The 26,183-nt window shown below is 43.3% G+C and overlaps 1 protein-coding gene across 4 annotated transcripts in view; it reads left to right on the forward strand.

Annotated features, from left to right (window-relative positions):
* The window catches only part of zfhx4 (zinc finger homeobox 4), an 86,273-nt gene that overhangs the window by 19,635 nt on the left and 40,455 nt on the right, over nt 1-26,183 (forward strand). For all 4 annotated transcript variants that reach the window (XM_051410164.1, XM_051410163.1, XM_051410162.1 and 1 more), the window contains 4 exons: nt 5,127-7,668; nt 8,164-8,382; nt 8,878-9,172; nt 10,911-11,452. In XM_051410164.1, the coding sequence (XP_051266124.1) occupies nt 5,173-7,668; nt 8,164-8,382; nt 8,878-9,172; nt 10,911-11,452 (3,552 nt within the window). In that variant the 5' untranslated portion in view covers nt 5,127-5,172. The remainder of the gene's footprint in view (nt 1-5,126; nt 7,669-8,163; nt 8,383-8,877; nt 9,173-10,910; nt 11,453-26,183) is intronic.

Below are 26,183 nucleotides of genomic sequence, written 5' to 3' on the forward strand. Positions count from 1 at the left end.
TCAAGGAATGGACACATAGCCATAGTCTCACGCTGTCTTCTGACTTTGTTGTTTGACTTTGCTAGCTTTGATGGGTCACCTCAAAGATTCAGTCTAGATTTAATTTCACCAGTTATTGGCTGTGCTCACATATGTTCCCAAACAGTTTGACAAGTAGAGGGAAAATAACCATTTTAGAACTCCAGTGACCACATCCCAAAACACAGATCGGCCTAATTCCAGTGTTTACAGATCTTATAAATATTCACAGCAGTATTAACAGCACTGTCTGCCCGTGCATTAAAATATCGGACAGTTAGTGATGAAGAATTTGAACCCAACAGATCCCAATGTAAACAAAGTCGACACTGTGGCGACACTGCAATTACAGGTTTGGCATTTAACAGGCTGCGTCTCTGGCTAATGCTTGATAGTCTGACAGGAGGACAAAAGCAGGAGGGGACTCTGACATCACCAGGAGCTCAGTACCTCAGCTCTGCACTGTGGACATGTTGTTGTAACACTTCATGTACTATCAGCACATTTAATACAACTGCTTATATTACTACAAATGCAGTTTTGGCCCATGTGGTGGCTTTCGTGTAGCACATTTGAATTTGAATTATAGTCTCTGATGATGAATGTGTCCACTCTCATACAGGATCCGACTTCTATCTAAACCGGAAGCACTACAAGAATAACCCAAGTCAGAGAGAGAGAGGAGAAAAGTTTTTTTTTTTTTTTTTTAAAGGGAAAAAAAGGAGAAATCCCCCTCTTTAGACCGCCTCTCTGTCTCTCAGGGAGCTACTGAAAGGGAGATGGAGGGATAGAGGGGAGAAAGAGGAGGGGGGAGAAAAACAATAGGCCAAGGAGTCTCCTAGCCCCCTTCTCCCATCAGAACTAGCAGTGTCCAAACCAGGCATTCCTTGGCTATTATTTGCCTCTCACTGGATCTGATCTGCCACTTTAATTACCTTAGTGTATGTGTGTGTGTGTGTGTTTGTGTGTGTGTGGGTGTGCGTGTGTGAGAGCCTGTGTCTGTGTGCATGCGCGTGAAAGCAAGGGGACATGCTTAATTAAAAAACAGAGGTAGGAGCAGCTCAGGCCATATCTTTTGTTCTTCTGTTAAAAAAGGGGAACTGTTTCTGCACTGTGGAAAAACCTGGGCTTCATTGTTAGTTTCTCTCTCCCTCTATGTATCTGTCTATCTATCGCTTGCTCTCAAATGAAAGTAGTCTGGTTGGTTAGCAGAGCGAAGGAAGCCAGTGGGGGAGAGAGCGAGAAAGGTTTCTTAGCTAGCAGTAACACGATCTGCCTTAAAAGAAGCAGTAGTGGGCACTACTGCTGTGAAAGGTGCAAAGCCTGGGGAATGGAGCAAAACAAAAAGAAGCAAGGCAGATAACTTTTCCATCTATTCATTCTTGAGACAAAATGTCAGGTAATCGTCTTTTATAGAGCTGATTACAAGTTATTATATTGATTTGTACAGGTCCAAAGATTTCTTTGGCCAACATGATCCACTCAGAAAGGTAGAACAGGAAAATATTTTCATTTGATAGATAGAACAGACATCTCATTACTTCTCTGTCCAACTATGCTAAATTAACACATGCTGAATGGATCAGGATGACTTCAAACGCCTACACCAGGCTGCATTGCACCACATTGCTCTTTCATAAGAGAGGACGGGCTAAGTTAAGAGCAAAGACTTAAGCATTTTACTTCAGATCTAGCATCCGGTCCTCTGTAAGCAGAAGACAGCTCTACTTTTGAGTCCTTACATGCGGGTGAATTACAAAGAGACACTTATGTTCAGGGTACTTGCAGAAACTCTTTTCATATACACTGTATATTATATTGTTATCCCTCCATACTACTAATAAACAAGCAATATGTGCTTATGGTAACTGCACTTTATATATTGTATATCGTGTTTATCTGACTCTCCAAGCCCTTTTCCACTGTGGTGTGCATATTTTCCACAAATAGTTAAGAAAAGAAAAAAAATGATTTGTCACATAGTGTTACTTTGTTTGTCAGTGCTCTGTTGGTGTACAATTAATGGATTCAATAAGAACCAGAGATAACAAAATAATGGGCAGTTACGTTATTGTTGGCAGGCAGCACACATGTAAACAGCTGCTAACCTGTTAGCGTTAGGGGTGATATGTCAGTGCAGAGTGCTTAACACATTGGCTTATCCATAAGACATAATTCCATACTTAAAGTGTTAGGAGATGCATAATTCATAAACCGCAGTGTTTTATGTCCGAGCTACAATTCAAAGGGGTTGCTCCCCAATGAAATAAGCAGTGAAATGACACCACTGACAAGTAGTAAATCCTGTCGTATGTGTCGCATTAGCTCTCAAACCCACTGCTTCTGAACAGCTTTACCCTCAATCACATTTAACACAAGCCTTGGTAAGAGGGACACTGGTGGAAAAATGAAATATTTATATGTGTGACTCCAGGAACAAGCCCAGTATGTTATTTTGGTGCTAGGTGAGTGTAATTGATGATTTATGGTAAAAAAGCTGAAGGAGCTATAATTTAAGTGGATGTGGTAAAGCCTTTATTTTATATAATTTTGCCTGACTGCCAAATTCATTGTGTTTTCTTCTTCTGTCATACAGGCAGCGCAGCTATATCTAAAATGAAGACATAAATTTGTGGTGAAACAGGCTCAGCGTGCATTTTTGTGGCATGACACTCCTTGCTTATTTAGAATGTGGAGCTAATTGCTGCTAATGTCTTTGCATTTACAAATGTGAGTTAACATGTAGACATGTGTGTTTGTGTTTAAGGGTGCATGTGTGCAGAAAACTATAGTTGTTATCTTCAGGATCTGTGCCTTGGGCTAAAAATCACTTTAAAAAAACATCAGATAAATTGTAGTTTGTTTCTTCTTGATGTAACAGTTGAATTACATTTACTGCATCAGGACAATAAAGATAGGTATTGGTCACAGAAATGTACAATGTGTACTATACACATTTTCAAGTGAAAGAAACCTTTGGCAGACATTTTTGCACTCCATTTACAAATTAATAATGTTAGCTCTAGAACTATACTTTACCCTTTGGCAGTCTAACGGGACATACCTATGCTTAGGGAGTGATTTTGTCATGTACATGTCATACATCTACCTCTTGCCTTTTGCCACGTCCATGCTGAACAGATATGCACTAAAACTCATTTTCTGCTCCTTGTGGATTTTTCTTTAATCTCACAAATAGAGAGACAGAAACTGAGTGAAACACAAAGAGAGAAAACATAATTTCTCTTTTAATCTATCACTAGTCCCCATGGAATCATCTCTGGGATATGTCAGATTAGACCTGATTATAGCGCGTGCACACACATGCACCCACAAACATACTCACACGCATGTTTGATTTCATTCCTCACGCTTTTACTGTCCCTCCCACTGGTTTTGTTTAGCCCTGGATTGTTGCGGATTAATCCTCTAATTGCTTTGTAGCTTTGTTGTGAGAGAGAGGGAGTGTAGAAAAAGAGAGGGAGAATTAAGCAGCAGGTGGATTGGGTTAAAGTTTAACATGGCTCTTTAAAGCTTTCTTTTAATGCCAGCTCATTTACACGCAAGCATCTGAAAGGCGCTGGTACTGTATCAAGTAGAAAAACACTGGCATGCACAACTAGTTCTCATTTGTTGTATTTAGCTGAGCAAGAATGCAGTTTCTTTTAAATAGCAATGACGCTTTAGTTCTCAAGCTTTTAGTCTAGTTTAGTTTTTCTTTTTCTCCCCTTATGGCTTTGTTGTTTTCTCTTTAGGTGATGAGAAATGATGCCTATTATAACAAAATGAAATGACTGTGGCATGTTGTGTGTGTTTGTGGGCTTAGGAGGCTTTTTCCCCCTACATTGTGTGCATGCGTTTGTGTGTGCCTTTGCATTTGTGCCTTGTTGTGAAAAGCCAAGAGATTGAAGTAGTGAGGGGTTGAAAGATGGGCAGCCGCCCAGGATTGATAAAATCTCACTGGTATTCCAAACATCATTCCTCATGGAAGCTCGTTCTCTTGTTCTTTCTCTCTCTCTCTTTGCTTTATTGCTCCTGCATGAAAAGACATTTGAAGTATTATGAATTTTAAAAAAGTATTCAATTTCCTGATTTATTCCTGCATCTGCACCCTCATCTAGAAATTTTGCCAACAGGCAGTGTTCTACTTTTCCTCATGTTAAAGTACAGTCACACACTTAGCAGCATGACAGCATACAGTTTCAAACGTTCCTTGTCCACACAGTGTCATACCTTCAAGGCATTAATAGGTTAATAGGTGCTGCCTATTTAGCAACTCCTGACTGGTAAGAACATGCCAGGACTGATTTAACCAATGATTCAAGACTATGTTCCCCTTTTTGTCTCAAAGGAAGTAACTAACTTTTTTTCAAGTTATTTTATAAACTTGATTGTTAGTTATTTTGTCCACAACTGCATTTTTGACAGAATGCAAAGCTAGCTGGTACTTGCCTGACATATTTTAACATAGCATTAGGACACACAAGACACAACTGAGGTGGAACTGCTTCCTGCTTCCAATGTTGCACAGTGGTATGTCGATCAAAGAGTCTGTTTACTAGACAATTGGGTTATTCCTATAAACTTTGCTACTGCCGGCTGCCATGGTAGCTGCTTCATTCATTTATACCTAATTTCCCCTGTTTCCAAGCTCTGGTCCCTGGGGCCAGTAAGAGACAAAACTTTTGTTCAAGGATGAGTTTTTTTTGTGGTTGTGCCAAGCAATCTCAGTCTGCCAGTTATAAGACAAAGATGCAAGCGGGAGCAGTTAATATTGGATTTCTCCAGTTTTCAAAAGTTGTCATGGTGCTTGCTACTTAACGCTGTTCTCATTTCTGGTACATGATAGACAATACAGAGATAGATAATTGTCATGTTTTTTTGTTGCTGATCAGCATGTGCAATATTAAAATCTCTCCCATAGCAATCAATCCCATCCAAATGAGGCTTACAACAACTCACTTAGTACTAGGATTGAATGTGGGGTAAAAGCAAGTCTGAATTGATTAGAATAAAGTTAACTGTGGTTTATTATTAGCCAACATTATCTGCTCTTAAATGCCATTTACTAAATCTCCTTCTTATCCTTTTTTTCTGTTCTAACTCAGGTCCCTGTTAGGCTGGATGAGATGAGATCCCTATGTAGTGGTCGTCATGGCAACTTGTGACTCTCCCCCTATGGTGTCATCACGGCAGCAGGAACATGGTGGCCAGAGGCTGGACACTGTTGCTGAGGACAACTCCGTCATTGCCATGGAGACCAGTGTCACCAACAGCAGCAACGCCAACAACAACCAGTCGTCACCTGCTGCCATTGGAGAGCCGGAGAATGGCCTCGGAGAGCCCGCTGTGAGCCCGTTGAGGTCCACTGCTACCCCTACCACTGTCAGTGCAACCACCGACCCTGTAACTGAACAGAGTCGGAGAGAAAGCTTTACTACCGGTAACAAAGGGAGTGTTACCGGGACTTTACCAGGAGTAGGAGGAGGAGCAGTTTTGGGTTCGGACTGTTCTGCCCCTGCCACATCTCCCGTGGCGCCGGCAAAGGAGATCCCCTGCAACGAATGTTCTAGTTCCTTCTCCAGTTTACAAAAATACATGGAGCACCACTGCCCCAACGCCCGCCTGCCTACCACTGGAGGTCACGAGGAGGGTGAGGATATTGAAGGGATGGTAGGGGAGGAGAGTGAAGATGAAGGAGAGCATGAGGTAGGTGCTGCAGAAGTGGGGGAAATGAACAGCGAGATGGAGATGGAAGATGATAGTGATGTGGAGAATCTGTGCAGCGAGATCATCTACCAGCCCGATGGCTCTGCCTTCATCCTGGAGGACTCCAAAGAGCAGCGTGGCAACCAGGGGGGGCTCCCTGGGTCTCTCCAATTCAGGGGCCTGCTGTCCCCCCAGCCCTTCCCCAATGCCCAGGTCAGCAGTGGCCAGAGTGGCCTGAGCCCAGGGGGGGAGCGGTTGGAGCAGCCCGCTGCACCCATGTCCTTCTACCCCCAGATCATCAACACCTTCCACATCGCCTCATCCCTGGGGAATAAATCCCTAGCGGCCGAACACCCCTCCTTCCCAAATACCTCAGTTGGAGGGCTGACGGGCGCTGGTCCCGTGTTGCACAGTTTCCGTGTCTATGACCTCCGCCACAAGAATGACAAAGACTATCTGACGGCGGATGGTGCAGCCAAAAACTCCTGTGTGTCCAAAGATGTCCCCAACAATGTGGACTTGTCCAAGTTCGAGGGCTGTGTGGCCGATGGGCGGCGGAAGCCTGTGCTGATGTGTTTCCTGTGCAAGCTGTCTTTTGGCTACAGCCGTTCCTTCGTGACACATGCTGTCCATGACCACCGTATGACCCTGAATGATCAGGAGCAGAAGCTGCTGAGCAACAAGCATGTCTCCGCCATCATCCAGGGCATCGGCAAGGACAAAGAACCTCTTATAAGCTTTCTGGAACCAAAAAACCCCCCCAACTCTGGGCTACCCCACTTTCCCACACCTGCCAACTTCCTAGGGCCAGACACAGGGCTCCGTGGCTTGTGGAATGCTTTCCACAGTAGTGGGGAGAATGCCGATTCCCTTCAGGCAGGTTTTGCCTTCCTGAAGGGCAGTGCCAGCAGCTCCTCTAATGACCAAACCCCCAGAACCCAAACCATGCCAAAGGCTGAGACCAACCCAAACCTCGGGGGAGGGGCTGGTGCCCACAGAACCCCCAGCGGGAGTTCTGCTGCTGCTGCCACTGGTGGCAACCTGGAAGGTCGGAACTCTGATAGTGACTGCAAGGGCCACGTTAGGGACACATGCACTTTGCAACCCAATGGGCCAGACCTGAGCCAGTACTCGCCCATCAAGCGGGAGCCCCGTGCAGTGGGAGGAGAAAGTCCAGAGCAGGATGACGATGCTTACTCCAATGGTGGTGGAGTAGAAATGGAGGCAGATGAGGAGGAGGAACAGGCCATGACCATGGCGATAACAGGCCAACGGGCCGACAGCACCAGTAGCAAAGATTTCCCTCTCTTAAACCAAAGTATTTCCCCCCTTTCCAACAGTGTGCTAAAGTTTAACAATGACAGCAAGGGCCCTGCATCCACCTCCTCTTCATCCCTGCCTGTCTGTGAGAAGCTGGAGATGGAGAAGAGCCGCCTGTCCACTGCCCTGGCAGCTGCCAGAGAGCGGGAGAGCAGCAACGACTCAACCAGTGAAGCCCTGGTAGGACGGGACGGGTCGTCACCATCCTCCCACCCCCTTGACATGATGATGTTGCGCAGAGATGATGAGAGTCCTGGGCCTCTGCATCAACACGCAGGAAATCCAAGTACGCCTGGAACTCCAGGGACACCTGGTACCCCTGGTCCAGGTGAAGGGTCTCCAGGTAGTGGTGTGGAGTGCCCCAAGTGTGACACGGTCTTGGGATCTTCACGATCTCTGGGAGGGCATATGACGATGATGCATTCACGTAACTCCTGCAAGACGCTGAAGTGTCCCAAGTGTAACTGGCACTACAAGTACCAGCAGACATTGGATGCCCACATGAAAGAGAAACATCCAGAGTCTGGTGGATCATGTGTGTACTGCCGCACAGGACAGCCTCATCCTCGTTTAGCCAGAGGCGAAAGCTATACCTGTGGATACAAGCCTTTCCGCTGCGAGGTCTGTCCATCAAATTTTTCATCTCTATGGATTTCTGTTTTCTCTGTCTTTTTTATCTTTCTGATGTTTTTAAATTAAGAAACTATCCTTGTTTTCCTTATTATTTTTATTTGGGTTTGTAATTGCTGGGTTTTGGGCAGACATATTGTAACAGAAAAAGTTTATCATAATCTTTGCAATATAGATGAATTAATTCGCTTTTGAAGCCAGTTTTGGCACAATGTGATAAGTTATGGCAATCGCTATAACAGGACATGTTTACTTGTTTGAAAATTCAGTGTCAGTAGGGAGGAAAGAGAGAGTTAAATGTGTTTGTCTTTCTCTTTTTATTCAACAACACCTATCACAACTATAAAGGTTAAGGTAATTATCTCAGAAGAATGACTAAAGAAAGTCTGAAATTTAATACTCAATAAATTATTAGATATCAGCTAGTCTTGTTATAAATGCATATAGTGTATATCATGCATCACTGTATTAATTCTTCCTCTCTAGGTATGCAACTACTCAACCACCACCAAAGGCAACCTTAGCATCCACATGCAGTCGGACAAGCATCTGAACAACGTACAAACACTCCAGAACGGTGGCAGTGAGGCACAATACAACCACAACCATGCCCATGCCAACCCTGTGCCTAGTGCCAGCCTTGGTGGAGGCTGCGGTGCACCCTCGCCATCCAAGCCCAAACAGAAGCCCACTTGGCGCTGTGAGGTAATGAAACAAACAGAGCGTCATTGTAGCGCTGTGGTGGCAACATACCAATTGCTTGTTTCAGTGTCTACACAATACGCCAGTTATTTCCCTCTGCGTCACTATGTCTATTATTTTTCTTGGCCACATCATCTGACCTCTGGTCATTATAATATGGGGTTTCTCATAAATTCTAGCATTATCTAATATACAATATAAGTATTGTAGAAACCATAAGAAATTCATTATCATAACAGCATTACTAAAATGCTTGCATATAATTTTATTCTGTGGATTAGGTATTAAAATCTTGTTGTTGCTCATTTTTAACATTATATAAATTAAAATGATAAATTGGTCATATATTTAAATGAAAATAAATAAATTATACAAATGAATTATAATGTAATTTGAAGTGTACATAATGCTTTGATAATGATGATAAACACATTAGCAGAGATGCCCTAAACATTACATTTAAGCCTCCTGACATTTAATATTTAATGCTTCCAACAGGTGTGTGACTATGAGACCAACGTGGCGCGGAACTTGCGAATCCATATGACCAGCGAGAAACACATGCACAATATGATGCTGCTGCAGCAGAACATGAAGCAGATCCAACACAGCCTCCATCTGGGCCTGGCCCCAGCTGAAGCAGAGCTTTACCAGTACTACCTGGCTCAAAACATGGGTCTGGCAGGTGTAAAACTGGAGAACCCAGCCGGCAGCAGCGGCCCAGATGCCCAGATGATGATTAACCCGTTCCAACTAGATCCTGCAACCGCAGCTGCTCTTGGATCTGGTCTAGGTGAGTGATACTAGAAATTGAAATGGAACACAGTGACACACAAATGATAAAAAGGCATTTTTGCTGAGGAGGTGGCAAAATATTTTCTTTCTTAATAATTTTAGCTTTGGTTTTCTTGTGCTCATCTATCACTTGGTCGGTTTTATCTGTTTTGTCTAAAATATCTGATGCCATCTGGGTATTGTTTTTATCTCTGTGCTTTTCCTTTGTTGCTCTTCATATTTCTCCCTGCCCTCTCACCTTCTCTTTTTCTGCTCCCATCCTTTTTACCTTGCCCCCCTTGCCGCACCCTCTTCTCTTTCTCTTTCCCTCTTATCTCTGCTCTCATATTGTCCCTCTGTCATTGTCTCCTTTCTTTGACCCCTCTCACTGATTAAAAAATGATTATGAGACGCCACATGAGAATTATTCTTAATCTTTCATTTGTAATTTTCTTAAGTCAGCTTAATCCCCCCCATACACACACCACCCCACCTTCGCTCACCCTAGAGAGAACACACACTCATGGGCACACATATACACACTCATACACACACACTCACACAGCAGGAAGCGGATTCCCGTAGGAGTGAGAGAGATTTAACAATGACCCTGCAGTGTTACACACCCACTCCCTCCTCTAGTGTGGAGGTCACAGCCCAGCCAGCAGATGTACTCTCAGTGAATTACACTGATAACACACAGCTCCCCATAGTGAGCGCAGCTGTACATAGGTTTAGATGGTGTGAGCATGATATTTATATATGCAAGAAGTCACACAAATGGATGCATAGATAAAGGATGAATATACATGCAAATATGTAAATACACAATGGTGGATTTACACATTCCACATCTCTGCTCACATTTTGCACCCTCATTCAGGTAAAAATTTGCTTTTTCTTCAAAACCACCACACACGCACACACACTCACACACAGAAATACACATTTAGATATCCACTAATTGGGGGAATTATACTTAAACAGAAAAAAAAAAAAAAGGATTCAGATAATGTAGAATTGTTAAATCCTCTGTGCTCCAAAGACCGTGTTGAGATATTATCTTAAAAAAGACATGATGAGCTTTGATAACATGCATAGAGGAACAATGAAGGGATCAAACGAAAGAGTTAATTACATTTGCATGAATGGCAGATCTGCTTTTTGTCCTAGGGTGGGAGAGCAGAAGAAAGAGAAAACAAGTGTAATGCATTGATCAGCTTTTCAAATCTGTGTGTGGATGTGAGAAAAGCCTGGAGGCCTAAAACCGTTGTCCCACCATTGCTGAGAGCAGTAATTAAAGCTACCTGATGAGCGAGTTAGCAAGTTGAAAAGGATGATTGTAATTGATCCTGATTCAATCCTATTAGGGTTTTTTATAGACAAGACTTTGTAAGGAGCCCTAGTCCTCTGTGAGGCTTTATTTTATCAAATCCTTTTGTGTGAGAGAGGCCTGCATAGAGCACTCACTTCTCTCTTCACACTTAATTTCATTAAAAGAGCCTTTTCTCTTTCTCTCTATCCTTTATCCCTCACTATGTATGCCAGCCTTTCATTTTCATCAGAGCTTTGTCTTTCTGTCATACCTCTTTGTTTTTATGTACATTTTTCTTGCTGTGCATACTGCCTGTCCTCTACTTGACACATTATCCTTCTATGCTTCCATGTATGTAATCCTTATGAAAGCCCTACCTTTAAACACCTTTCTATCTTTTTTTTTGCTGTCTAACCTACATTCTCACTCATTTTCTCCATAGTGAATAGTGACCTATCAGCGGAGTTGCGTCTTGCCAGTGGTCAACTGATGGCAGACGACCTATCCCTGGTGTCCTCGGGTGGAATGGGGGGAATGTCCTCATCAGACCCCTCTCTCTCCTCCTTGTCGCCACCCATCAACGACCCATCACTGCGCCTATACCAGTGCGCTGTGTGTAACTGCTACTCCTCGGACAGCCTGGAGGCTCTCAACGCCCACGTCAATGCCGAGCGCTCTTTGCCCGAAGAGGAGTGGCGCTGCGTGGTGGGCGACGTCTACCAGTGCAAGCTCTGCAGCTACAACACGCAGCTTAAGGCCAACTTTCAGCTGCACTGCAAGACAGACAAGCACATGCAGAAGCACCAGCTGGTGGCCCACATCAAGGAGGGAGGCAAGGCCAACCAGTGGAGATTAAAGTGTGTGGCCATTGGCAACCCTGTGCACCTCAAGTGCAACGCCTGTGACTACTACAGCAACAGCGTGGATAAACTGAGGCTACATGCCACCAACCAGAGGCATGAGGCTGTCATCCGCCTCTATAAGGTAAAAGCACTCTTTTCCCGTGTTGTACGTTTCCTGCAGAAATATAAATTCTCTAATCTCAGTTTTTTGTCCCAGCTGAGGAAAAATCTCAGCAATAAAAAAAAACATTGGCTACATAGGAAGATCAAAATGCTTAACAGACAAAAAAAAATTGGAAATCCATTATTTCTGCAGGACACGGACATTATATTGTATACTATACAGCACGATACAGATATATTAGGATTTTTACTAGCATACATCTGAGGGGAACGCCACTCATTTTAAGTTCAGATTCAGAAAAAAAAGCACACATGTTTTTGTTTATAAAGAATTTGCTCCATCCGCTTAACTGCTGTGTCACATGGATATAAAGTTCCCATGAGAGTGGAATGACAGATATGGAAAAGGTCAGAGTACCCAGGATGATTTCCATCAAATATGGGTACATGTCCCGCTTATGACCAGCTGGCACTACTGATAATCTTAATTATACACAAGTCACAAGTTTCAAATGTTTCAAAGTTTTGATTAACTTCAGCTGTTTTTTCAGCTTTCTTTTTTCCAGCTGTAAATAATTCTGGAATAATTAAAGAATTTGTTTTCATGAACCGGGTTTAGAGCCATATAAACAGCTTAGTTTTGAACAATGACGCAATGAAATTTGACCACACTTTATATATGTTGCTCTTCAATTATGATCCCTACATGATGAACAAATTCACACATTAAGAAGTTCAAAAGGAAACATTACAAAAAGTTTTATGTCATGTTTGTATTGTTGTTTTTTAAAGAAAGTACACATATTTTTCTATTTTATTTAAATCATGTGTCCAGAAACACACACTGTTACTATATTCTATCATATATGTATACATCCACACAACCCCCCATGCAGACAAACACTGTTCTTTAGCCTTGGGATTATTTGGTCATGACTTGGCATATGGTTACCACACTAGCTGCCCATTAGAGCAGCTAATCAGCTACAGTTAGCAGTAGTTAGCATTTAGCAACAAGTAAAGCTATCTGTCCATCAGGAAACTAACTTTCCTTCACAATCATAAAAGCTCTTTCTGTGAGACATACTGAACAAGCCAGCCGGTCCATATAAAGAAATCATAGACCAAAAAAAAAAAAAGTATTCAGAGTCTGAAGCCTAAGCTTTTTGCTCACAGGGATTACTTTATCATACGTGTACCTCATTATTTGAAACTTTGGCCGCATTTGATATGAACATTGTAACATTACAGAAAATAAAGGAAAGAATAATAGGTCCCCTTTAACAAATTAAACTCTTCACACTCTGAGCAAGAAACAGTTTCTACAAAGAAGTTCCAACACAACCAATATTTGGCATCTTTCTCCACGCCAGTATATTTAAGGTGATTTAGTTTGTCAGACGTCTCCTTCAGCTTAATAGGATGCTGTTACATTTCCGAGGCCTTGACCTACAGCACAGGATCAAGTGCATTACATTAATGAGGATTTCTTTACTACTGTACGCAGCATTTGGCAGTGGGACGTGTTTGGGTCTGTATGTGAATGTTGTACCTTAAATATAGAGACAACAGTAGTAAGAGGATATAAAACTAAGGTTCCATTGATGTTTATTTAGGTAGACAATTTTATTTCTATACTTATTTAACCACTTCTGCATTATAAAAAGAAGACATCAGTTTTTTTTTATTTTTAGTTGATACAGGTAACCTAAATAACTCAACTTAAACTTCAAACACAATGACATACTACACTACAAAGATTTTTATTGAGATTTGAATCTGCAACATTAACAATACTAATCGACTGACCCACCAGACTTTAGTCACTGCTTTGAAACATGTTTGTGAAAGTGGTTCCTGCATAGCACAGTAACCTTTTAAGAATTGCATTTATTCAGAAATCTGTGACCAATTCTTACTTACAGCTCCAAGGCTTGAGGGGATTAAGCACATTGGCATTCTTAGGGTTATTTAAAACAGTCGTAGTTGACTTAGACAGGATGTACATATTGACACAGGATTGGCTTACACTTTGGCAAAGGCTGAGCTTGGCATGGGATGAGTTGGAGATGTCTGTCCGCAGGGACTGTTCACTAATTGCATTGAAATATTTTATATTTATAAATTCTTAACAAAAGTGCTGCTTGCACATTGGCCCGCATTAGCAGAGGTCCTAACCTATAGGATCAGCTTGATTAGTCCGCACTAATCAGGATCTCCTTAGTTCCAGAGGAAGACGTAGCATAGGTGTGTGTGTGTTTGTGTATGCATGCATTTTAAAGTGTTGAGACACTTTTGACAGCTGTTTAAGTTGATTTAATAGAAGGCAATAGCCAGATAGGTTACCTAGGCTACGCTGAACATTGGCTGATATTTAATCTCGCAAAGAAAGCTATTTATATCAATTGTGATTAAATGTACAAAACCAAGAAGCACCATCACGGTGCAAACAGTAAAAACATTACAGAAATGAAACAATGAGGCTTGTCTGAACATATTCCTCATTTAGTTCTTGCTTTCCAAGAAGTGAAGTGCAGCGATGTAGTATCCTTTTAGGCACACACAAACACCAGTTTAGCCAAGGCAAGTAAGGGTCATCCCAATGCCCCCTCTGTGCACCCATACACCCCTGTACCTCATCTACCCACCCACCTACCCCATAGGCCTCAACAAATCTGTTCCACAGATGACGCTTTTAATGCCTCTGGCAGAAATCCCACTATTTTACCCTTGGACATGTGGTAGTAAAGCAGAGAGAGGGGGAGAGAAAGCGTAGAGCGGCAGAGCAAAAGCAGAGGAAAAAAATCATTTCTTTATTTGACCAGAAAAACACCTCTCCTTTTATGTATTGGCAGAGGTGAAAAGCACATGGGGATGGAGGTAGCTTGGCCGGGCGCATAAAAGATCCGAGTGTTGACGACTTTACCATCTGGTTTTTTGGAAACAGAGAATATCTTTATGGCATGGGAAACCATTTGAAGATACAAACAAAAAGCATATTCAGGAGATTTTATGGCTGCTTTGTAGCAGCAATGGAGTACTTCTAAGGGGAATTGAGAGTTTGAAAGTGTTTTTTTCCAGACTTTGAAACAGCAATAGGGAAATGACATTAGCAGCACATGGACATCAAGTCATCTGGTGTCCAGGGCACAGCAGGTGGCGCAGGAAGTCACAGGCCTTATATGGATAAAGCGGAGGTCTACGCCTCACTGCTTATTGGAGAGGGAATGTAGGAAATCTGAAAGGTCCCTGAATTCTTTTTAATAAGAATTCTACAACACATGGTGTTTTTCCACATTATCTCTCCTGATACAGAAGTGAGTTGGAAATTAAAAGTGTAGAGCCTCCCTTCAATATTATCACAGCTGTCAAGTGCAAATCTTTATCCCCTAGAAACATTGTAAATGACAAAATGGAAGATGTTTTAACGTAGCGTTTGTACGCTAGCAGCCCGTGAGGTAAGCTCTGCATTAAATGTTGCCGTAGCATAGCATGTCCATAGCTGGCCTCGCTTGTGTTTGGCTTAGCATTGAATATGATGATGTATGGCTTCGTTATGATTTTTAATAACAAACACTGGCCCTAATACACATGGAGACAGGAGTAAATCTGTCAGTGCCATTCAGAAGTATTGAAGGGCTAAGTAGGGGGTTTAGTTTGTAGCGAACATGTGTGTTTGTGTGTGTGTGTCCCCACAGAGCTTTGAGGTTAAGATCTGGGCTGTGCTTGCCCCTGGGTCATTAGGAGTTGAGAATGTTCATGGTCAATGTGGCATGGTCAAGGACCACACACACACGTACAGACACACTGTGTCTCATAGGCCATGGCACCTGTTTCTCAGATGGCTGTCTGAATAAATCTTAAACTGTCCTCAGCCACCGCCACCCCACCCCTGTCTGTCTGTCCAGCTTTCCGTCATAATTCAAGCGGAAATGGACGTCCGGGGTCCACTGCACATTTCCATATCTCTGTTTTTCTCTCCCTTTTTCCCCTTTCTTCTTTTCCCTCACGCTCTCCTTTGAACTCAGAATCTTGGGCTTATAAAATGCTCAACTTTTTATGATAGAGACGGAGGGAGAGAGGGAGGAGGGAGGAGGGAGGACATTTAGATGGAGCGCTTTGTTACAGAGACATACAGAGAATAAGAACAGAGACAAAAAGTGTCTCTTTCTGACACTGTCTCACACTCTTTCACGCCCTCTGTCTTACCCACTTTCTTTGTTTTGTCTCTGACTCTCTTTCTCTCATTCTCTCTCTCTCTTTCTATCTCTCCCCTGGGGAGCCGCAGATAGGCCATCTCATTACCCATGATCCTCTTGGCAACACCATGGCCGGGAAATGAGGGGTGGGGGGAATTAAACAAGGGGAGTAATAGGAGGAGGGAGGAATGGAAGGAAAAGAATTAGAGGGAAGGGGACTAGATTTCTAGATGCACAAGTCTCCCCTTTTCACATTTTCATCATCTCCTTTGTATTTTTTATTTATCAATTTTTTTGCTTATTTCCATCAACCAAGGGACTTTTTTTTTCTTTCTCTCCCCCCCTCCCTTGCATTTTATTCTCCTCCATCTCCCTCAGATGGAGATGGCTGTGCTTATGCATCTGTGATATTAAGTCTACCGCTGTGCCTTGGCTATTAGCAAGGGTCAACCCTGCCCACTCTAATTTGAAAATCAAATGGCCCTATATATATGCAGCCCAAATTATTGGACTGTCATTTGGACTTGTGTGATGGGGAAATGGACAGGAGATTGACTCTCATAGATTTGCATAAAAAGCCATTGTGCTGGTCCCCGAAATAGAAAAGAGACTGGATCTATTTCAAATGCATGGCACAATTTATGACACACATACACACACTCACACACACACTCACATAAATGCATATACCCATACAGAGATATGGCGTTACATACATTCATACATACACACCCACAGACAATTGTAGTCTTGGTAATCAAGTTACCATTTTCCACTTGAGCCCATGTCCGCTTGTTCCAGATACAGGCTCTTGATCACTGCGTCCTTGTCTCACACTCACAGACAGACTTAAAGCGTTGCTATTCTCTTCAAAAAGGAATGTTCGCAGACACTTCACACTAGATGCTACTTGACTGCAAGATATAGATTTTCATGTTCTGTCATGGAGACGGATGATACAGCCTGCTGCCGAGAGTTCAGTGCTGTAAACCTGAACAGATGAATGAATTCACTTCAGTGTTTTTTCCAGAAAGGTTGTCTCTTTGTCTGTCTGTCTCTCACTTCCTTTTTCACCTCTACAAGTTGTTTCGGTCTGTCTGTCTGTCTGTCTGTCTGTCTGTCTGTCTGTCTGTCACTCCCTCCCTTTCTCTTTCTCTCTCTCTCTCTCTCTCTCTCTCTCTCTCTCTTTCTCTCTGGCCTCTCTGTGAGGCAAAGAGACGCCAGTTAGTAGATTATTCAAATCGTCTCCTCTTTCACCTGCGTGGAGATTACAATGGAAATCTTTCAGAGGTCCGGGGGTGGTGAAGTGGGGGACGGAGGGTGGCGTCTAATTAAAGCATAAAAGCAGGTGTGTGCGTGTTTGTGTGTACGCTGTCGCTTTGTGTGTTTGACAGAAAGGTTTGAATGGACGGACTTCCCCACCCTCCCCCTTCTTCCTAATAATCCTCATAGATATTAATAAGAGTTTCACCCATTCTCCCTACAGGCCTTAACCAGATGGTCGACAAAGCATTAGTGTGTGCGTGTGTTGTGTGAATGTGTGTGCAATGTCCAGCTCCTGATTGACACTCATATGTAATGTTTAATTACCCTAGCCGGTTTCCCCCTCCTATCCACTCTTCACTCTCTCCACTTACTTCTTGACTCTCCGGTGAATTAGATAAGGCCGGCAGACTCTGGCGGGGCATGCCATTTTCTTCCTTTAGGAAGGTGTGCTCTTCTGTGTCTAAGACAAAGAAACTGAGAGGGCTGGTTTTCTCATATTAATAGCCAGATGTGATCCTCTTCATAATCATCCCCACTCCTCTCTGAGCTGTGGGTCATTTTGACCGGGCCGGGGACAAGCCATTTGTCCATGTGCAGGGCACTGTGAAGCAGATCGGGGCTGACAGGTATGGGAACGATAGCAGAAGGGGGGGTTATGGAGTGTGGATGTGGGGGGTTAGTGTCTTCCAGACCACCAGAAGGAAGGGAACATCGCTGGGATGCAGGAACAAAGGAGCTAGCAGGAGTCTTTTTTTGTCTTTTTTTTCTGCCTTCGCTCATCTGAACCCTCCCACCATTGCTATTTTCCCAACACCCACCCAAACACACACTTCCTTCCTCTTCCTTCCATCCTCAAGCCCCCTACTCACACACTTGTCTTCTTATCCTCAACTCCTCCCTATCCCTTCTTTTCTCTTGGGTCTTGATCATCGTGTTAGGACAAAGACAACACGAGTGTTTAAAAAAAAGCAAAAAGTAATAATCAAAGTGGGCGCATGGTCTTAGATATGATCTCTCGAGGCACGTTGCCTTCCCTTTTAATACCTTGATTTGATCAGAGCCACTTCAGACAGATCACATGGCAGTGAGATCAGATAAATATTTTTGGGTAGGTTCGTTAATGGTACTTTTGAAATTAAAATGCATGCCTAATTTGTATGAAAGTTGTCCTTAGTCTCTTAATACTTATGTGTCAAGTAGGTATATTCTTGAAATAGTCTGAAATGTTATATCAGTTTTAGAATGGTATTTAGATAGCCCAATCACGCTTTTCCCTTCTCATGAAGCTATCAGGATATTGATATGGACAAAGTTGAACTGAAATACTCCTCAACGCCCCTCCAAATCAATAATCAATCGATTGGAGGTAATTGTGCCTCCCTTGGAACGGTCCCAAGTCTCTCTCTCTCTCATGCTGTCTCTCTCCTTCTCACACTCTCTCTGTCATTATCAGCATGTGGCCCAGTATTCGGCATTTCAGCATTCCAGCTGTAATTGATTTTAACCATTAGGTGCTCAGTGAATAGATAAGTAGTGGGAGATATTCGATTATACGGTGAAAGAGAGAGAGACGGGGATGAAAAGAGAGACAGAAAAAGAGGGAGGGAGAAGGACTGAGGGATGTTGTTGGAGAGCTGGAGAAAGAGGAACTGACCTGTCCTGCTGTCTATCCCTCTCTACCACTGGCCTTCCATCCTTGCAGCAGCACAATACCGCTGACCTCCTGTGAGTTCAAGCAGCTTAGTTTCTGCGAGGTAATCCCTAATGCTTTGAAATAGACCTGATAGAAAGCCCACTTACTTGTTCAGGATTAATGTGGGATGGGTGGGGGTGGGGGGGGGGGTCCTGAGTTTTCAGCACATTTAGTTAAATTAACCCATTGGAATTATCATACTCAACTCTAGGGATGATGAGGGAACTGTCTATAAAAGCATGTTGCACTTTATCGGCAGACAGATGGGAGACTTGCATTTAACATCCCTGTATAATATTGGCCACCATGCATTAATACACCGCCCTTTTCTATTGTTTATGTTTAGATTTACTGTGCTGGTGGCCAGAGTGCTATTATTCCTTTCAGTGGTTGCCCATCCCCTACAGAGGCCATTTTGAATCTGAGTGCAGCTGAGGGTGGTATTGCTTTCCCACTGTTTTCTGAAGATATAAGTCTGATTTTTTTCACTCTGTCCTTTCTACTCTTTTCCTCGTTCTGGCAGGAGTGTAGGTTAGGACTAGGGGTAGGGGCGGATGAGGGGTGGGGAGGGGGAACAAAGGCAAACATTTGAGTAATCTTCAAAGAGCCCATTGGTATGTTGAGTGGACGCTGGTATGTGGACTGCGGCTGAGGCTTTTTCAGGGGAAAACAATATCCTTCCTTTAGACAGCCGGGGTCTGGGCAAACACTACCAGCCGGGCGACTGCCCAGTGCTGCCACCGCTATCCCCACCCCCCGGCACACGCGGAAAATGGTAGGGTCCTCTATGTTGCCGGAACAGCACAGAGCTCATCATTATGGGTTTATGGTGGTAGACAGAACATCCCAGGTGGTTGAATGTTTAACTGAATGAGTTTATGTCAGAAAGTCTTATCTGTGTGTGCTCTGTCATATACAGACACTATTCAAATGTTTAAGTTTTGATATAGATTGGTAAAGCAGACAAAAACAGAAAGACACAGACTGAAATCGTCTGCCGTCTGTAAAGAAAGAAGGGAGGGATCAAGTGTGCCATCTTGTAGGTCAACTGCAAGGCATTTGATTTCCTGTGGCAATATGCAAAACGGCCCTGCTGAAGAGGTGCTTTCATTGTGCTCTTCCTGGCAGAGGTACCACTCCAACATGCGCTCGCTCGCTCACACACACACACTCTTATACACAGCTTGCGCACACAACAAGCCACATTGTGACATTGTTTCCGAAGAATAAGGCCTGAACCTCGCCTTTTGTTCCGTGGAGTGTGTGGAAATATTACAGTTTAATGTTAGGAAGTGGATTCTGTAACATTATATAGGCGTGTAGCATTGTGTAGTTTTGAGAGTTAAAATATAGATGAAGCAGGTCACGTGTGCGGTTATTTATCTATCAAAAAAGTATCATGATTGTGCACTCATTTAATAAATACAGCTTTTAAAAGCAAGAAGGAGACAGTCTGCCATTTTGTGACAGTTTCAAAATGAACTCCCTTTGTCCAGTAATCACTAGCCATTTTCTCACGAGGATCCACCCCAGGGATAATTTCTCCCATTTCTCTGTCATTAGGAGGGCCTGGTATTAGGCTTGTGTTTTGTTCCCTGTACCTTTTGTTTTGTGCTAAGTGAAACCATGCGACAGGGTAGGGGCTAACTGGAAAACAATACTCCCCTTCACAGGCTCAGGAATGTGTAATTAGTGATTTGAACCCGACTACGCTCGTCTAGATTCTTCCCTATCATTCTCTCTCTCTCTCTCTCTCTGTCTCTCATTCTTTTGTTCTCTCTGTCATAGATTCTCACTCTCTTCTCCTCTCAATCCTATCGGTTAGTTTCTCTCACTGTATGTTTCTGTCATTCCTTTTGTCTAACTCTCTCTAATGGACATTTTTCAGCGTGTCTCCATTACGAACAGAGCGAAGAAAAACAAACTTGGCAAAAATCGCTGCTCCTCTCGGCACCAAAATTATTTTCCCTTCTCTTCCCTTTCAGTTTTAGTTAAATATAACAACATCAGTGTAGTACAAACCTCTTTGATGGTACCAGCCAATAAGCTGAAGCCCCAGATTTTCAACCCCTTTATTTTTGTTTTTCTCCCCGTCTTTCATATATCCTGTCAATTAGGCCTTGCCTTGATTTCCCAAAAGCATCTTTGCATGTTGGGAAAAATGGAAAATGATGAACCCTACCCAAAAGCATGTTAGTGTTTCAGCAATATCCCTCCCCTTGCGCAGCATTGGAAAAAAGATAATCCCACAAGCATGTTAGCATTTTGATGATCTTGATCTCAGAATTTTATGATCTCTGTCCCATTGTGAGTTGATGGAAAAGATAATCTCAGCTGCAATATGGTTTAGGGAAATGGGGAGGTCTGGTCAGTCTCACCTGGCGGCGATGGAGACAAGCGGGGGCTTTTAGACCCTAATGGGCTAAGGTCAGGATGGCTAATAGGGAGTAAGTGGCTGAGCCATGCTGTCTAAATCTAATGCTAATGTAAATACTGGTCCATTTTCATGGGGGGTGGAGGTGAGCTGGCTTTCAAGACACCTAACAGACATACACACATGCACCAATGAGTAAGAAAGATTTGTCCTGGCATCTGTGTCTCCTAGGATCTGTTATTCCCAACTGCTGGGTCAGTACAATATGAAATATGTGGCAGCTGTGCTCAGAGACACAAAAAAAGGTATTTCCTACACATTCATCGACTAAGACCAGAAGAAATTTATCATGTTGTAAATCAGGATAGTTGTTTTTTTTTTTTTCTTGTTTCTTTACCCTGGTATGCAGAACGTGTGTGTGTGTGAGTGTGTTGTGTCTGGGCAAAAGAGAGAGTAAGAGATAAAGAGTCAGAAGGGATTTTTCCAAGAGAGGGGCCAGAGGTCAGGAAGCTGTGAACTTTTGATTGACCTTTGCCCCATACGTCAGACACACTTACGTCACTGCTACAAGTGTGTGTGTGTGTGTGTGTGTGTGTGTGTGTGTGGTGACTGTGAGCCTATGTGTGGGAGTCAGAAAAATGGAAGGCAAGACTATTAACTGAACTGTAGAGTTACATTATTTTGCAAACTCTCACGAAGGCCTACCATTATTGCTTCCTCATTTTTTTCTGCTGACAAATAGCAAAGAGGAAGGAATGGAATAAATAGAGGGAAAGAACAAGTTGAAGGGAGGGAGAGAGAGAGAGAGAGAGAGAGAGAGAGAGAGAGAGAGAGAGAGGAAGAGAAACAGCGCAGAAGTGGAAAAGAATGGCAGAAAGCTAGTATGAAAGACTCATTGTGATAATTCATTTATTTGGCTTGCCGACCATAATGCGATTGATGCTTATTATTATTGGGTGACCTAAGCTAAGCTCACTCACAGGCCCTGCACCTCATGGACAGGCCCCAGAGCTGTGATCATATTGTGACTGCCAGCAGGCAGAGGCGAGAGAAACAGGAGAAGCAATTTAGCTCTAGGAAATATTTTTCTTTGCATGTATGAAAGTGAGAGTCTTGGTTATAAAGAAAGGAAAGAGGACCATCAGGAAAGGAGGAAAAAAAGGAGGTGGGCGGGGGATTGTTTTGTGTCTCCAGCATCTTGAGATCACACACAGTGGCCTTGTAGGAGAGTTAGAGTGAGAGAGATAGAAGCAAGAAATGTGCATTGTGTGTGTATATGTGTGCATGTGCAATGAGCACTCAGCAGATTTTGTACGGCTCCTATTTGCATATTTGTTTTTGTGCGTGTGCAGCACTGAATCTGTTTTTCTATACACTATATTTGCTACTTGCTTTATCTATGGAAGCAAGGTGGCACATACCTGGGCCCTCAGCATCTCTTTTCAGCAGTGCAGTCTTCCAGCGAATCCATTGGCAGTGATCTTGCGTTACATCTATGTCTTGGGGGCTGAGCGGCGGTTAGCAGTAACATGTGTTAGGGAGGTGGTAGCACTGATGGAATTCTACACTTGGCAGCCTTCCAGGCAGCGCTGGTATGTGTTTAAAATACTTTCAAGGAACAAAACACGCTTTTGTTATTTGCTGGGCCAAGTGGGGCTGTTTTTGTCTCCAATGGCCCCCGGGGGCCCAGGGGATAGCACCGGAAGCTGGTGACGTTCCAAAAAGAAGGTATACCCAAGAACGAGCTCCCTGCTTCCCCTAAAAAGACACTGATGAAAGGAGATAAAGAGGTGTTCATTTTCACAATGTGTGGGATGCACATTTGCATGCGTGCACGTACTCTCAGCGGGCACAAAAAGGAAAACAGAATGTATGTGCTGATTCTTTACGTATAAAACGTGTAGACACACGCTCTAACACACACACACACACACACACACACACACACACACACTGGTTATTAAGACATAGCTCCGGTAGTGGAAGGGTTCTTATTTTCACTATGTGTTCATTAGCTGCCTGGTTCTACACTTAATGACAGGAAATGTCATGTTTGTACTGAATACCCTAATTTTTCATTTGGTTTATGGAGGAAAACACAACTCTGCTGCTTTGGGCTGCTTTCAAAATATTTTTGTCATTGTTACCAGTGCACACGCACAATCACAGGCAGAGACAAAAAAGAGTGCATTGAATTATAGACACTAAAACACACTTGTGAGGTGAAATCAAGAAATATGGAGTCAAAATTACTGATGCATAAAACACACACACACACACACACACACACACACACACACACACACACACGACATACAGTAAGAAGAAAAGAATAGGAAGCATTGAAATTATACCCACACCCACCCGCACACATGCACACACTTTCACGTACATGTACATGCACACAGAGATAAAAGAAGTTGTGAGAAGATGTCTTTTGCCTTGGCTTATTAAGAATTCAGTTAATGAGGCAGCTTTGTCACCACAGATAGAACAAATGAATGTGAGATAGCAGTGCTGCTATCCTCCCCACAAACCCAGGGAGCGAGCGGAGGGGGAGGTGTGTGCGCTTCTGTTTATGTGTGTGTGAGAAAGGTGTTTTGTAAACATCTCATTCTGCATAATGAATGCAGTCCTCTGTCATCCTTACCCACACACACATAGGCAGATGCACACACACACACACACACACACACACACACACACACACACACACACACACACACACACACACACACACACACAGCAGCAGCAGCAGCCAGCAAACCACTACACAAGGGAGCTTCCCTTACCTGTCAAATTGACTCACCTCCCCTCTCCTCATACAAGTCGCAGTGTGTGTGTGTCATCGACGGGGCTGACAATGTTGTGTTTTTGACAGGCAAACAGGAAGTCCCGAGTGTTGTAATTTGCATTCTGTGTATATGGGGATGTGTATGTGCACCTCCTCCACCATCCAGAGATGTCTGTGCCGTGTTAAGGTCCACCCAGGGAGTGCTGTTTAGCTGATTTTGATTGGCCCACGGGGAGTGTTAGCTTATTTGGTTGTTTGCCAAACACTAATCCCCAACAATTAACCACCAGGCACTCTGGAGAGGTGCCATATTGACAGGGATGGGCCTTTTTTACCATTCTTCGCACACATACACAGACAGTCATTTTACACAAATGTATGTACAACCCGTATACACACACACAAATCATCTGCAGCATAAATTACATACACATTTCAAGCAGACACACACGGGCGCAAACCCAGAAGCAGGAACAGTGTGTTTGTGTGTTTGAATATGCATTACACAGCCCACGCCTGGCAGGAGTCAAAGTGCTCCTTTAAAAGTTCATAAATCATGGATGTTCTGGCCTGTGATCACCAGACCGCCTGCATTTCAGGCCTGCAGAGTGCCAGAGAGCGACAGACAGCCCTCTAGTTTAGGTCTTAAACAAACCCTCTGGAATGTGCTGATGGGGAGAGAATTAATATTAGGCCTAAACCTATCTGGCAGCCTGGTTCAACCCCAAGTATATCATAGAGCTACTCTCAGCCCAAGCCTCATATCCTAAAAACAAATAAAATATAAGTTAGGACAGTGAAGGATGTGAAGTATTTTAGGCCACTACGGATTTATATGAAAATTTGAATTTCAAACCAGTGCAATTACCTTAATGGGCATGCCATTAGCGACCACTGGAAACTATCAAGGATGATTCAAATGAAACCCCCTTGGTCCTGATAAGACTCTCAACTATCATGCTGTCTTCTCTGAAACTGAATGTGTTAGTTACAAAACACACGGTGTGCCATTTCCAATGAGCTTTTCTTCTGTGGCAGTTGTTAATATAATACTGAAGGTTGTCACGAAAGGAAAGAAAGACCTTGTTTGATTACTAGTTTTTCATTAAATTCTAAGTAGCCACTGACTTCTCTCAGAATTGTAATAAAATAAAAGTATATTGTCCAGACAATTGAATAGAGAAAGAACAAATACCATGCAGCATCCTTGTATCCTTATTTTTCTACTCAAGCAGTAATTACTGATGACAGAATGAATGACAGAGGGGATGTATGTTAGTATAGGGGCTTTTGTGTATATTGTGTATGGCATAGATATGGAAGGCCATTAAGAAGAGCCAGAACAAGATTATTGCTCCATCTATCCATTTTCTGCCGCTTATCCAGGGCCAGGTCACAGTTGCAGCAGACTAAGAAAGGTAGTCCAGACGTCCTTATCCCCAGCAACGTTTTCCAGCCCCTCCTGAGGCGTTCCCAAGCCAGATGAGATATATAATCTCTCCAGTGTATTCTGGGTCTTCCCCAGGGTCTCCTACCAGTTAGATGTGCCAGAAAAACCAGGAGGCAATTAAAAAAAATTATATTTCAATGAAAAGACATTAACTCCAACCTTCTTGTGTATGCATATTTGCGATATATGTGCGTTTGCTTCCACGATGTGTGGTTTCCACGGTAAGGCTCAGCCGACCAGTTCTCCTGCGAGGGAGGGAGGGGTGGAAAGAAAAGAAGCAAAGAAAAAGAGAGAGAGAAGGAGCAAGGGAGGCCTCTTTTCACAGAGAAACAAAGATAGCTGTAATTAATGGCCCTGAGCTCTGGACTAGGGGAGCTTTCTTCTGACAACTCCGACTTAATTAAAACTTAAGACTTCTGAAAGGGCCTCTGACTGCGAGGGGACGTCCCACCGTCTCGTGAGAAAAACCTCGTAAGATTTCCTACAAAAGAAAGAAAGAGGGAGAGACAGAGAGAAAAGATGTGTTAGCGGCTGTAGCTATGTTGCTAATCCCTGTTTGTCAAAGGAGGAAGAGGGAAGGGGTGGAGGGGGGTTAGAACTCACACACCTGCAGCTAACTGTGCCCCCTACCCCCACCTCTCCGCCCTACTCCTCCCACCACACACACATCCTCCCACACATACATTTTTCTCTCTTCTTCTGCTCCATATAACATGATGCAACAATGCTCAGGAGAAAATATTACCTTGCTAACTTCTCATGTGCTTCAAGAATGAAACATCTTTCTATAGGAGCCATGAGAGACGGAGTAGGGCTAGCACACACACACACACACACACACACACACACACACACACACACACACCATTATGTGTATTAATTCATGCATAGAACCCTGCACCTGTTTCTCACATGGCTGTATGAATAAATCTTAACAAAGCATAAACTAACCTTCGTGAGCCACCTCTGTGTCT

This window comes from Dicentrarchus labrax, unplaced genomic scaffold, assembly GCF_905237075.1.
Source record: "Dicentrarchus labrax unplaced genomic scaffold, dlabrax2021, whole genome shotgun sequence".
Classification (NCBI taxonomy): Eukaryota; Metazoa; Chordata; class Actinopteri; family Moronidae; genus Dicentrarchus; species Dicentrarchus labrax.